A 14865-nucleotide genomic window follows, 5' to 3' on the forward strand; every position below is an offset into this window, starting at 1 on the left:
GCCCGGCAGCAGCTCCGCCCCGGGAACAAGGCACCGTGCACCGGGAGGGCTGTGCTCGTTAGTCATTTATGGCAGGAGTGTCTTAAGGCAACCGGGTGAAGTTAGCTACATTTCAGTAATCAAAATAGTTTTGCTTCAAACAGCAGTAAACAGGCTGAAAACGCAGCAGGTTTGCGGCGGAGAGGCTGGAGATTGGCACCTTCGGTTGGTCTGAGTTTCTTCCTGTAACTCATGAAGGCACACTCAGAACTACAAAGAGAAGAAAACAGTTGGACAAAGGACAGTCGCCTTCAGCCCCTCCCCGTAACAATCCTGCGCTTGAAGAATTTAAGGCACTAGAGGTGGCTATCGAGGGGTTTAAGAGCTTCCTGTGTTGGTTTCCTAGTTTTAGCTTTCCTTAGTGCTTGCACACTGGTATTTCTCACCCAGGACGACACATCTGTTGCCAACGGTTACCACAGTGTTTGTTGCTGTATTACAGCACAAACCTAATCTTTGTCCTCCCATGAAATACTTGGGGAATTACATGAGAATTCAAGCCCAAGACTGAACTCTGTGTTCCCCAGCTTGCTATCCTGACCCAAGATTACTATCATTTCACCCAACAGCAAAGTTTCTACTTTAAAAAAAAGCCTACTACATTTAAAAAAAACATCTACTACGGCAGCAGACTTGGGACTGACACGCTGAAACCGATTCGTCTGGCAAGAAGCTGACGGATGAAAAACCAATCTGGACAAGGGAGGCAAATGGAATTTCTACTCACACTTCTGCAACACACAGCTGTAAAACCCAAGGCTGTTCCTGGTTCCCAAGTCACCGCTATTTCCACTCTCACCCTTGTCCGAGATTCAGCTATTGCCACTCCCGCAGCGGTTGCAATTTACCACTCACTGCAGGCCACCGTTGTTAAGGCAGTCACTGCTACTTCAAATTCACATTGAATACACTCCCATTTGAGTGTCCTGGCTTTATTTGCTGCACCAGTCAGTGAATTAACACCATCTATTCCAACTCTACCAGAAACCCCCATTTTAGTGAAACTTACCAATAATGATGATGATGATAATGATAACAACAGCTATCAATATTGCCCACATCTGTGAAAATAAAGCCACACAACACTTACTACAAACCATGCATCAACATTAACTGGCCTTTAGGGTACAGGAAAGCAGCCCCGCAAGGTACTTTCGCACCGTGTGCTAGATCTGACGTGGCAAATAAAACTTCTGCAGTAATCAAGCTCGACCCACCACTGCCGCTCAGAGATGGCAGGCTGTGCGCACAGGCAGAGTGGAGCAACAGGTTCTTTTCTCCTCTGCCTCCATGCAAAGCCTGGCTCTGGTAAGAGTACAAGCAGCAGTAAAAGAACTATTAAACATCACTTCCACTCTTCCCCTATACCACATCTTTCACCGTTTTTTTGGTCACCAAAGATGACTCCAGCCTTTGCCAACACCCACAAGTACAGGAGTCTGAGTGAGCTCCTTCTGCCTTCCAATATTTCCTGCACATTAACTCAACCTATGCTTTTTTTGGCCTTTTAATTCCTGTTCTGCAAAGCCTTAGATTACTGAGGTGTTTCCCTCTGGCCATTAGCATCTTAGACGAGGTCTTCTCGCACCAAGCGGCATGGCTGATAATCCAGCTTTTGGTTACCTCACCTAACCACTATGCCATGTTTAAAAAAAAAAAAGACGCTATAACTTAAATAACATTGGCTAAAGTCAAGTTTACTTTTATCTTTTGAGAAGCTGATTGTAATAGTGTTAACAGCAATACTGCACGGTGTAAGTGGACAAGCCACAGTTACCTTACAGTTCTTCCACCAATACTTCCTTTTCAGCTTGGCTGCACTGGTCTCAAACTGGGAAGCTCCTGCTTGCAGTGCATCAGCACGGTCATCCAACTCCGACAGCTTCTGGTCTCGCTCCAAAACCTTGTCCACATTCACTCTCATGATGTCAACCACCTACATCAGTTTAATGCTTACGGTAAGTTACCAGTTGTATCACCCGCTGTGGAACTTAATTGTAGGCAACAGATAGCACCACACAGTACTCTCGGTGTTCTCCCAGAAGTAGGGGCTATTACCCCTCAGTATACCCAGTCATAAGCTTAAACAAAATTGTGAAATTCACCCGTGGCTGGATGCCCCCAATACCTACTTTAAAAATGTCAGCAGTGCCAGTTGTGCTGGCATTCCCTTAAACCTGGGAAACAATTCCCAGCTCGCTTCAGAAGGAGTTGAGGCATATAAATGTGATAGTCAACTGCATGTCAAAAAAAAAATAAAAGTACTGTCAGTAGCCACCCTGGCTTTTGGACTCCCCAGAAATCCGGACACGTCATATTTGGCGGTTGGCCTTCGTTGCTACTGATGAGAGAGAAGCTTGTTCTCTGTAAGAACAAAGGTTCTTATCTTTACTTATGCCAAATCCTCAAGCACAGAGTTTGCAGCTAATGTTCAGCCACTGGTAGCTTCTCTCTACTTCCCCACTCCAGCTGAATGGATTTTATTATTTTTCTTTAACCTTTGGAAGAGTTAAGATGACACAAGTATAATAAAGCAAGCTGAACGATACTAGGCTTCCCCTTCATCTAATGAAGGGGAAACTGCTTTGGCCAAAATACCCCTTCTAGCTATACAACTTCCCTGAAGCAAAATGGTTACGCTGCCACCAGACTAGACTTTTACCTCATCTACTTGATGTTGAGTCTGCTGAAGACGACGATTACTGCCAGCAGCCGCATTTGAGCTTCCAGGGACAGTGGCTGACCTGCAGTAAAGAAAGTCATCACTATTCTGTTTAGCTTTGAACAGGCTGTGTTTTCAGTTTGAAGTGGATATGCTTAGAGTACACAAGTTATCTGACATTCCTGAAAACCGGGAGCTTGCGTCCTTGTAATAAATACCGGAGAAGTGATGTTTTAACAGCTGACAATAGGGGTAAGTCATGCAGTGTCCCAACACCTTGCCAACAAATTGCCTGACACACTAAAAGATAGCAGTGACTTGCTAATACTATCGTTTACAATAAGGCACATGACAACTCCTACAATGGTTCACAGGGCTCAAATATTCGAGCGTTTGGGCTCGGGGTGTTCTTGTTTTCCAGTACGAACACAAATACCAAGCTTCAAACTACAGTAGTTTACAAAAACTTACTTAATGGTTATTGTAACTACGCGCTCTTGCAGTGCACACCTCTGTCTCCGTTCTTTTGAAATGGGTGACATGGGGCAAGAGAAAGCACAGGAAAGGAAAAAGCATTCAGCACATACAGCCGTTTACCTCTGGTCAGCTTTGAATTCATAACCTCAGGCCGTGGAGTTCTTCCACCAGCTGCTACACCCTGCGTCTTCCTAACAGATGCAAGAGCCTCTGTACACACCCCTCGTACCTTTTCACCTCTTTGCCAAGCTTTTGCTGCGTATCTCTAGAACCACCCGTACAATCTGCTTTTCCATGCTTTCATTTCTTTGGCATCAGAAGCGTGTGCTGTTTAGTGCATCCTCAACTCAGAGGAGCTGAAACTGACTATCGGCTGTATTCGCACATCGACTTCTAATTTACATTTAGCGACAACAAATGTACACACACACACCCCGAGCGAACCAGGCAGCCTGTGGCACGGCTCAAGAGCAGTCACGTACAACACAACCAACCGCTCCCGTTTTGGCACTTCAGCCGCCCCTCAGTACCGCTCCCCCGCTGGGCCCAGACCCGAGTTTCGGAAGTGAAACCTCTTCCTGAGGGACGCGGGTCCAAGCACAGCGACAGACCGGTCACGGGAACGCGCTCGCTCGGTGCTCCGGCTGCACGGCCACCGCTACGGAGAGACGCCCGGGGCTGCCCAGGCCCCCGCAGCGCCTCAGGGCGCCAGGGCCAAGCGACGGCCCGTCCCGGCGTCACCACCCACGGCGCCACGCACAGCCGCTCCCGGCAGCCCCCGCCCGCGGGCGGCGCCGGCCCCGGGACACCAGCCGGCCCCACCGGGCCGGGCCGCCCGCGCTGCGCAGCAGGCCTGGCCCCGCTCCCGCCGCCACCGCCCGCCTGGGCGCGGCCGGCCCCGCCGCCACTCGCCACCAGCGGGTGTCCCCAGACGCCCCGGTCCCGCACTCACATCCTGCCGGCGGGGTCGGGCTGCGCGGCCGCGGCGTCCAAGCGGTTCCCGAGGGGAAGTGCGCGCGGCCCCGCCGGCGCCGGGATGTGACGGGAACCGGGGCGGGGCCTGGGCGCCCCGGGGCGGGGCCGAAAGGGAACCACGCCCCCTCGTGGACCGTGCCGCGAGGCCCCGCCCCCTCCCCTGAGCAGCGCGGGCGCAGCAAGCGCGCGCTGCAGCCGTTCGGCGCGCGGCAGCGGGGTAGGGGGCGCAGCCCCCCCCTTCGCCGCACCCTGAGGGAGCCGGGCCCGGGCGGTGTCAGCGAGGGGCGGGGCCGGGGCCGGGGCGCTGGCGAGGGCTGCGGGCGGGGGCGAGCCTGGAGCCGGCTGTGGCGGGAGATGTTGGGCCGGGCCTGAGGCGGGGGCGGGCCGGGGGAGGCTTGAGGAGAGGAACCACCGCCGCACCCCTCCCCGCTCCCGGCCCCCCTCCGCTGCGTGAGGCGTGCCGGGGCGGTGTCTGGGGCGGGGGGTGCCGGGGCCTGGCCAGGCCAGCTGTGCACAGCGTCCCTTATACCGGCCTGGGTGTGGGACAGGCCTGTACAGCTGATAGCGGTGCTTATATGTAGTGCACGGGTGCACCCACCCCCCCACACGCACTGCCGCCCCGCTCCCGCCTCCCTGTGCGTCCCCCCGCCCCTGTTTCTAGGCGGGGCACGTCCGGCTCCTCTGTGCCGCCTCTGTGCGTGGATGTGGCCTGGTGTCCAATTCGGGGCTGCTGCCTCTGTGGGCGAGGCCCCAGCTCTCTGTGGTAGCACCTTCAGAAGTGGTGAAATTATGTCCCCTTGCTGACAAACACTTGGCCTGAACTACTGGGTCCATGTGGTGATTTTGAGATATTGTGCTTATACAGCGGGGAAGGGGGTGGGTGTGTGCGTGTGTTCTTGTGTTTTAAATTCTACCAGCATGTGCCTTGCATCACCTGAGGGTGGGTGGAAGGTGCTGACGGGTGAAGGCCTGCCCTGGTAGGTTTGTACCTGTGGCTCCTGCTGGTTGTGAAGGGCTCTTGATGTGGCCAAAGCCCAGAACTGGGCTCGTTTCTCAGAGCCCTCGTGGGGTTACGCTTGTACTGGGCCCAGCTGGGATGGAGGTGGTGTTCTTCATCGCAGCCTGTGTGCTGCTGTCCTTTTGATTTGTGGGCAAAACAGCGTTGATAACGCGCGGATGTTTTGTCTGTTGCCGAACAGTGCTTACACAGCATCAAGGCCTTCTCCGTTTCTCATGCTGCCCCTGCAGGCTGGGGGCAGGTGAGAGGCTGGAAGGGGCCACAGCTGTGCCAAACAGACCAGAGGGCTGTTCATAGCATCACAGAATCACAGAGTGTTTTGGGTTGGAAGGGACCTTAAAGCTCATCTTGTTCCACTCCCTGCCCTGGGCAGGGACACCTCCCACTACACCAGGCTGCTCAGAGCCCCATCCAGCCTGGCCTTAAACCCCTCCAGGGATGGGGCAGCCACAGCTTCTCTGGGCAACCTGGGCCAGGGGCTCACCCCCCTCACAGCCAAGAATTTCTGCCTCAGATCTCATCGCAATCTCCCCTCTTTCAGTTTAAAACCGTTCCCCCTCGTCCTATTGCTCCACTCCCAGATAAAGCGACCCTCCACAGCTTTTCTGGAGGCCCTTTCCGCGACAGATAACATCATCCCCAGCAGTAAAGCTGGGTGGGGGGATGGTCTTTCCAAGGTATCAGGTGGCTGGTGGGAGGCAGTGAGTGACTGCCTTTGCATCACTTATTTTTGGTTCTTTTCCTTTTTTGCCTTCACTTACAAAACTGCCTTTACTGCACCCCAGTCATTTTTTTTCTCACATTTGCTCTTCCAATTCTCCTCTCCCATGCTGCTGGGGAGAAGCAGGGAGACAGAGAAATGAGTGAGGAGTTGGTAGGTGCTTACTTTCCTGCTAGGGTCAACCCACCACGATGCTAAAGAAGCAGCCAGGAATTAACAGGCACATAAAAGAGAAAATTGGGGAGTTAAATGCTGATTTATTCTTAAAGAGAAACATAATTAAACTTGTTTCTCTGTAGTCCAGAAGAAACACTCTTAATGGAATCTCATCTTCTGTTGTGGTCCTGGGTTTTGGAAGAACTTACTCATAATAGTACTAACATAGTCTCTCACAGACTGGATGATTAATTTATTAAAGCTGTTTTTCCCTGTTAGGCTAGCCTTGTAGTCAGGTACAAAATTTGCATCATTGAGGGTTGGTTCATGTAAGTTGTGCATTTGTTCAGTGCAATAGTTAGCTATTAATTCTCAGTTATTACTATAACTGTGTTATTAAGTGTGACCTCTTAGGTTCCTGCATCTGCCGGCCTCTTGGCTACCACCAAGATTCGCCTCTGCTTTGTGCACAATGTAGGATTTAGCATTCTACTACTAGGCGCGCATGGTTTCTCATGAAAAGCCCAGATTCCCTGCCCTGAAAGTGATCGTCTACTGAAGAGGAGTGAAAATAATTTGATCTCAGAAATGTTAGTCACCCATAATGCGTATGTATCTGCCATGTATATACGATTATATAGAACTGCTCTAAGTTCTGTTAGAAAATCTAATCAGAACCGAGACCATCTAAGGGCTGGTGAAATATTTATAAATATGTAGTTTATGTCACCTTACACAATCTCACAGAATGTTTCCAAATTTGAAAAACTACAGCATATTGCCTTGAAAACCAGGCTGCTAGCTGCAGCTGGGCAGAACTTGTATTTTAAGGACAAAATGGATTTTTAACGCTTCCCTGTAGTCGCAGTCATCTTGGCAAAGCCTGTAACGTGAAGCTTCGATATTACGGGTAGATGGGTACCCAGCGCCCGTGGTTTTAAAACAGTTCTCCCGTCTGCTGTAAGAGTGCGCAACACTCAAGATGAAAAAGTTTTTGCACGGGGTGAGGGCCTCGGGGGGAGAAAGAGGGAGCGTGACTGGTGGTTACAGGCTTCGTCCAGCAGCCGCCTGCGGAGCCGTGTCCTGGGGCTTGAGACAGCTGCTGAAGCGGAGCAGGACGGGGCTGGCAGGGCTGCGCGGGGCAGCTGCAGACCAGCAATGGTCGGCGGCACTCCGGCAGGAGACCCGGAGAGTTCGCTGCCCGAGAAATAGAGTCCTCGCAAAGCTGCTGCTCGCCACAGCAGACGCAGGTTACACGCTGGAATAGAGCGGCAGAAGGGGCTGCGGAGCCAGGGAGTGTGTCGTTGCCTTCAGTGAATCCCAGCAAGCTCCAGGGGCTGCACGCCCGCTCGCGGTAGGCTGTGGGCTGTTGGGATTATAACCCGTAAGAAACTAGATGCTACTTACAAGCAGGTCACGTAGTAGAAGAAATGCATTCTTTTATGGCTACTTACAGCGCCTAAAGGACTACATCACTCTTTTAAACTAGGAGGGAAGAGATGCGTTTAAAAAAAGGCACACGCTTTGTATGGGGAAATTTTCTTTGTTTTTAATTTACAGCAGAAAGAATATAAAGCATTCAGAAAACATTTTCCATATTTTAAGGGCAATTCAAAACATTTTGCATGGTTCCAGCAGCTGAGTTCTTCAACAGATCCATTGATTCAGTGATGCTTTACATGCACGGTTACAAAAATAAAACTTACAAAAGAGAAGACATCTATACTAGTTTTACATGCAAGTCTTGGGGACCCCCCATTGGGCACCAGCTATTGTGTGGAACTGCCATAAGCGTGCAACCAGAGAGGGGGTTCATGTTATATTCTGTATTTCTTTCACACAGTATTACTGCTGTCGAATGTGTTTCACAAAGGAGCGATGCCATTATCAGAAGACAGAAGATCTGGCTCCTGGCACTTGGGAATTTGAGTTTTCCCGGAAAGCTGCACTTACTTATCTTCCGTGAAAATGTAAGTTCCACAACCAAGAAAAGGGTGAGCAGAATCACTTCGCTGCGGGGGGAGTCTGTCCAACTCCCCAGCGATACACCGAAGGATCGTGGCCCGACACAACAAAGCACTCGGAAGCTGTACTTGGCTTTAACCGTGCAGGCAGTCCTGCTGCGCCCGCGGAATTGCCTGCACGTTTAACAGCAAGTACACGCTTAAACGTTTGGCTGAAGCAGGATCTAGATTAGTAGATACACCACCAGGCCCATGGATCTGGAAGAGTAATTTGAAATAGCTCTGTATATCACTGAATCATTTTCTGTAAAGACAGGGAGTTAAAACATTTCCACTGAGGTCACTACTCTTGTTAGGAAAAGGTCGATTCTATATTGTCAGGTACTGGTTAATGGGAGCAACATTTCGGTTTCAAAATGTCAGAGTTCTTCCAGTATTAATACAGAGCATTTCCAATTCATCCCAAAGGAGATTCTTCGGCATCTCCTGTCCCGTTTTTGCGCGAGAGAAAAATTTAACGGCTAAGGTTCCAATTCCATACAGTAAATCGAGGCTATGGGGCTGCCCACAGGCACAGCGTGAGCGCCAGGCCATTCGTTTTTTCTCTTTTTTTGTTTTTAAATTGAATCAGGTCATAAAGCAGCAGTTCAGAAATGTACAAGAGAATTCTGATAATGAGCTATAGCACATCTACTGTAATTCAATGCTGGCAGTGAAAAGAAGTAATTAAAAACAGGTACAATTATAGAAAAGGCACCAAGAGCACTGACCCCAGTTTTTTTGCCACAATCTTTGTTTTTACTCTTCTTTTAAAGACACCAGTTTAAAAGCTTCTTATGTGTGAATATTTTTAGGCTTCACAACAAGCCTTGCGTTTAAACATTGCGGTTGGTGGCCGGGATCAAGCAAGAACAACTATTCCAAAACTAACAATCTCAAATTTACACCAGTCCATTCAGAAATTTCAAACTGCCACGAGCAAAACAAACACACGGGAGCAGCTTCTGATCTCGGACATCTACATAACCCACAATAACGACACGGACTTCGGGAGTTTCTTCCCTTACATTCCTCGGTAATAAAGATCAGAACCTGGTTCCCATGGCGAAGAATTTGTGACAGTCTTAAATTAGTAGTTCAATTTAAAAAAATCTAATTTCTTTGGCTCCTCACTATGTGGAAATAGCAATATACCATGACACCCCTACAAGATCAGTTTGCATCTTTTTTTTAAGTTTTACTTAATTTTTTTAAATTTTTTGTGCAATTTTTATTACATTTTCTGACTTCCAGCAGGAGATATGAAAATGTGAGACATATTTTTCTACTTTCGTACTATTTCTTTTTTTTTTTTTTTTCATTTTATGTTCATTCTAAGTGTTCTTTATTGGAGTGAGTGTATGGTGTTAAGCTAGATACGGTTTTTGTACTCTTATGATTATCTGCTTTGCAAAAGTAACTTAATTTTCTTAAGCAATATTAGCATTCACATTACTTGGCACCATTGGCAAAAGAAAAAAAAAAGAAGACGGGGAAAAAAAAAGAAGGAAGGAATCAATAAATTAAAACCAACCAAACCAAACTCCTGGTAGCCAAAATCAAATGTAAACATATCCTTTTTTTTCTTTCTTTTTTTTTTTTTTAAAGTAATGTTGCTCTGCCTTTTTTTCCTAAGTCTAAATACAGTAGCTCTTTTTTGCCATTTAGTCATGCTTTAGCAAAAATGTTCTTCTAAAGAACATTTAAAATAAAGTTTCTTATAGTGAAATAAAGTTTTTGTTTCATTTTACAGACCATAGCCACTAATGCTTTGCTTTGTTCATTTCTTTTTCTTGAGTTCATGCACATATCTCTTTGTTTTAATATATACAATATGTACAAACAATACATCCACACTCTTCTCGTTCATTCAGACAAAACTATACAAATAATAATTTTATCTTGCCAAGTTATTGACCCTTTGTGAATAAAATATTTAGTAATTAATCAATATATTCCCTTTCAAATATTTTTTCTCATTTTCCATTTCTACCTTCTATATATACAGAAACTGCCCAGATTTTGATGAAGTAGCCAAAATAAGAAATTTACTGGCCAGAATGCAGCACCACTCTGATCTTTAGGTGGTATAAAATGTCCAGGCAACAAATGTATGTGACTCCGCAAAACGACAAGAGGTTTGACAAGTACTTAAGACAAAAAGCTACATGTTTTACAAATTATTTTAAGAACTTATTAAAATAATAGTACATGAAAGTAAGGCTAGAAAATAAAGTGCTGAATATGAGAGAAAGTACATGACAATTGATATGTTTGCAGGTTCTAGTAAAAATACCAAAAAAACTTTTTAAAACTTGCTTAAGCTGCTCTCTCTGTTCCTCATGCATTACCCGCTCATCTCATACACCAACCCCCTCTGTAAGTTCCCACGGGATGTATTAAAAACCTGCAGATTTAAAAAGTTGCATTAAGTGTGCTGTAGAGATTTAAATAAAACACAAAGGACAGAAGTGCGAAGGAAATGAGGATGCATGGACCCAATAAAGATGTACTGATCTAAGCCCCTCCACCGAGACTCTCAAAGCTTCAGTGTCTTGGAGATGACTGACAGGTGCAGGAACAGCATTCTTGTGTTGCTTGTGCATTCCCACCTTTTCTTAGCAATATTTTTGGTATAATATTTGTACAGTTCCACATGTTGTTTAATACAGCCCTATATGAAAAGGATAATTAATCGCTTCTTCCTTCTCGGAGAATGAAGCAACTCGCAATTTCCTCCTGGTGTCTTTTGTTTTCCCCATGATCCAACAGAAGATTGAGTTCCAAGATGTCTTGCTGAACAAATTAAAAGTTGTCCATGAAAGTGCAAATGCAATGACCAAAACATTACTGTTAAAATCCTGCAGCTGGTATTTCCAGGACTGCAGTGGGTATTTTTGTTGTTGTTGCATGTCTCTGCTAAAAACAGAAAATGAAAACAGTCTGAAAAGCAATGTCACATTGCTACGGGATGCTGCTGCGTATCTTCAAGTTCCTTGGCCTTTTTCAATTCTTTCACTCTGAAAAAACAAAGAGGAGCTATATAACACTTCTATTGCAAACCTAGTTCAAGACAGAAAGATCAAAATGATTCCTCGCGCTAACCTCCCGTGCAAAAGAGCCAGCTCCCACAGCAACGGCGGGAGGGTAATGTGCTCCTGACACCACGAACAGCTGGAAGCGCAAGAATGGGCCACTAGAAATCCAGGACAAAATACGTTTGGAAAGATACGCTTATTTCCAGCTACTGGGTTTTTTTTCCTGATATTTGTAACTAAAGCTGGACTTTGTTCTGGTATTGGCCTATTTAATCGCTTGGGGCTTTTTTTGGACTGCTGTGCATTAACTGATTTTGCAGCCGCCTGCTGTCCCAGCTGTTGGGGCAAAGGCGCTTTTCAGTGTTGGCCTTTTCTCCTTACACCGCTGCAGGGGGACGCCTTGACGCCGTGGCCAGCACAGTAGGGATAACCAGTCAGTGGCGTTTACAAGGGATGTTGATCTCACGTGAGAAAGTGTTTACATGCGAGCAGGAGAACTGGTATGGGTGTGAAGGAAGATAATTTACTTCACACTTATCCCAGCTGCTGGCGGCTGTGTTTCCTCGCACATTGTTGGCAGCAGATTCATGTTTGCTCCCAGTCAGCAGCGGACGCTGCGTGCCATGGGAGACGAACCTACAACGTGGAAGAGTCGCTCTCCCTAGATGTGGCCTGATGGTTCAGTTCTCAACTCTTTAAAACGCATGCAATACATTACCTCCTCTAGCACTTGTCAGCATAAGAACTAAATCATCACTGAAAGCTGAAATAATTAAAAATTAAATTAAAATAATGAAGAGAAGGGAATCACTTCAATCCCACCAAGTAAAGCAGAATGCTGCATCGGCGCTGGAGTAGCAGCAACCCTCTGCCCAGGCTGACCAGCTGGCTGCGTCCCAGCGGAGGCTCCCTGCAAAGGAGCCAAACAAGTCACGGGGGCTGCCCAAGCTGCCCCCAAACCTCGAGGCGGGCGCCCGGCGGAGCCCGGCTCTGGCTCTGTCTCCTTCTGCAGGGAGCCCCTTTCCGCAGGGCCGTCCCTTTGCCACCTGCCTCCACGCGCTTCCCCAAAGGAGTACAACGCAGCCTAAACTAAGGTGTTTAGCAAAGCATGTACTGGCCCGACACGTAGCAAAACCTTGAAAGGACAAATAACGAAGGTGTGGTACAAAGAATTGTGGCAGAATGGGAAGTCTGTAGCAGAATCCAACTAGGAGTAAATGAATTTAACAAAGCCTAAGTAAACATAGATAGTAAAAGATGTCAGGAGAGCTAAGCAGCACCAGCAATGCCAGTTTGAAGCTTCTGTATGTAGACTTCCACTCACACGTTCTCTTTTGGCTGTGGCACCAGCCTGCTAGCATAAGGATACGATGAAGGCTATAAACAGACCTCTATAAATACACCTCCATTTCACTATTTATTAATTTTTCTGCACGTACTATTACTCAGAATCACAGTCAAAAGGGAGCTGGCTGCTTTTAACTCTTTGTTTTAGCCGAGTCGAAGCTCTAGCACTCAAAGGCGTTCTCTTTATTTGTGAAACTGGGGGAAACGGGAGTCAATGAATAAATCACACTAACCAACATACAGGTCAGACCTTTGCTAATTACCTTAATTCCAACGAACTGTTTGAGAATATCATGTACGGAAAGACAGAGGGCTCTGCTAGTCCAAATGCACGTGCCGCTTTCAGAGCCCGAGGAGCCACATCCGAGGGGCCACGGCAACTGCTCCCAAATCCCATCTGCAGAGGGGGCCCCAGTGCCGCCCTCCCGGATGCTGAGAAATGCTCTGATCCCCGGGCTGGGGAAGGGCAAGGCAGCAAAAGCAGCACCACTGGTTCCGAATTCCTACTCGGGTAGCGCCGTGCCGAGCCTAAATGCCTGCCACAACTTTACAGAGAACTTTTCTACGGGGGGATTCTGGCTCTACGCAAGTCGGTGTCTGAAAGACGCTGCTGGCAGCAGGGGACCGGAGGCTCCTGCAACGGGGGGACCTGCTGGGTCAGTCCAGACCATCGTTTCGTTATAGGAAACACAGGAGGACCGGTACAGTGAGCTGAAAACGCTCACAAGTGACAAACTGACCGTCTTCGCTATATTTAGTTTTCTTTCTTTTCTTGCAGCAGAAAAGCAGCCTCTCCCTTGAAATTATTACTAATATTTCTATTACTGCACCGCTCAGAAGCGGAAGGTGAGCCAAGGTATCTGCTGCGCTAGAAAAACGTGGTGTGCCTCTGCGCACTAGGAAATTTTTAAGGCTTAGATTAACTATGTTCAAGATACCATCAATTAATACGTGATTTGCAGTGCAACTTCCAAGTGTTTTCTGTTGCACTTCAGTACTGTAACGTAAAAGTAACCTGTTATGATAGATCTCTTGCTGAGAACATGCACATTAGATAAGCTGGTGGCTCTTTCACTGAGACATGCTATACCTTAGTTTAGCACTTCGACATGCAAGGGCTACGCTAACAAAGCACTTTTGCTGGAAGAATGCAAGACATGCTTTGCTGCAAACTCCAACCTACAACATGCAATATCTGTACTGGTGCAGACCTGTTGAGTCCGTTCAACTGGAACACACATGCCGATGAAAGCTAATTACTGCAGCACTCAACATTTGCACGAGTACAGATCCTATTCAGAAATATGCAGCACTTTCCTTGGTCACGTGTGCTTTACATTAGTTTACAGATTTTCAGGCTTATAAAAACGTTGCAAGTGCAATGATAACTACTGCTTAGAAACACAAGCACATACTAGTACGGAATCTCCCTACAGTAAAGTTACATAAAGTTACAGACTGTGCGGTTTGTCATGGGCACGTTACTGAGGGATGCTGTTTAGTACGTAACGGCTTAAGTCAAACCCTGCATTCCACAGCACTGATAAACTTAAGCTTCAAGATGATGATCATTCGAATTTATTAAGCTACCACTTTCTTTTATTAAGCTAATCTCTGCGTTCAGCATACGTAATCGTGCATGTGTTACACTAAAAATGGGAGTGCAGGAAGGTACAAGTCCTTCACGTGTGCAGTGCTCTGCCGGCAGTGCGTGGCTGGCGATCTCTCCCCGCGCAGAAGAGCCGGCACCGAGGGGCCAGCGAAGGGCCCCCGCTGCGCTGCGGTACCTGCGGCGCCGCACAGCCAGAGCCCAGCGGAGTACCTCAAACTGCGACCGGTAACCGAGCAAGCGCCGGGCCAGAATCACACTCGGGAAGCACCGACGCGTTGCTGTGAACACGCTGCTGCTTCCCCAGACCAGGGCAAAGCATGAGGTGCCAGAACCAGCGTACGCATCGACCTAGATACCAGACCAAGGTAACCCGTTTATTTTGTCATTTAAAATAACCGTTCTTAAACAAGCCTCTGAATTGCTTTACCAAGAGAACCTAAAACTAGTTGTTTTCAACCAATAATTCTTTTTTGGATAGTCTGCACTGCGGCCTTTCCTGTGTCTTAAAAGTGCTTTTAGTCCTCATTTAACACTTCTTTTCGAGTAAGTTCCTTACTCAGTGGTACTTTGATTTGATTTTGTGACGACAATATGAAGCGTTAACACGACTGTGGGGCTGGTATTTCCTCTTCATTAATGCTCGGTGTAATAAACCCTCTAAATTCTCAAATGCAGTAAAAATACAGTTTGACCAGGGAAGACTTTTGCACAAATTAGGACCCTTGAAAATAGAAATCCACTAAGTAAGTGCTGCCAGGAGAGCTTTTAAGTGAACAATATGGCATTGCTTTCATACTAGAAGGCAATCTTCTTTGGT

At 47.3% G+C, this 14865-nt stretch overlaps 2 protein-coding genes across 5 annotated transcripts in view; both read right to left on the reverse strand.

The window, feature by feature from the left end:
- Positions 1–50: 50 nt before the first annotated feature.
- Positions 51–4241, reverse strand: VAMP3 (vesicle associated membrane protein 3). Its single transcript, XM_054222809.1, has 5 exons — positions 4131–4241; positions 2702–2783; positions 1817–1975; positions 1049–1100; positions 51–249 (listed from the first exon to the last, which is right to left on the reverse strand). Coding segments are annotated over exons 1-5 (315 nt in total). The 5' UTR covers positions 4133–4241; the 3' UTR covers positions 51–229.
- A 5062-nt stretch (positions 4242–9303) lies between these two features.
- CAMTA1 (calmodulin binding transcription activator 1) overlaps positions 9304–14865 on the reverse strand; it is a 292757-nt gene continuing 287195 nt past the window's right edge. For all 4 annotated transcript variants that reach the window (XM_054222808.1, XM_054222805.1, XM_054222807.1 and 1 more), the window contains one exon: positions 9304–11071. In XM_054222808.1, coding sequence (XP_054078783.1) covers positions 11008–11071 — 64 coding nt within the window. In that variant the 3' untranslated portion in view covers positions 9304–11007. The remainder of the gene's footprint in view (positions 11072–14865) is intronic.

This window comes from Rissa tridactyla, chromosome 16 (assembly GCF_028500815.1).
Source record: "Rissa tridactyla isolate bRisTri1 chromosome 16, bRisTri1.patW.cur.20221130, whole genome shotgun sequence".
Lineage (NCBI taxonomy): Eukaryota > Metazoa > Chordata > Aves > Charadriiformes > Laridae > Rissa > Rissa tridactyla.

Bases quoted from the DNA above. Each gene is read 5' to 3' on its own strand.
- VAMP3 (XM_054222809.1), bottom strand. The intron at 1,976-2,701 runs GTAAAAGTCTAG...AAACTGATGTAG, and splicing joins CTCAACATCAAGTAGATGAG to GTGGTTGACATCATGAGAGT. The intron at 1,101-1,816 runs GTAACTGTGGCT...TTATTTTCACAG, and splicing joins ATTGGTGGAAGAACTGTAAG to ATGTGGGCAATATTGATAGC.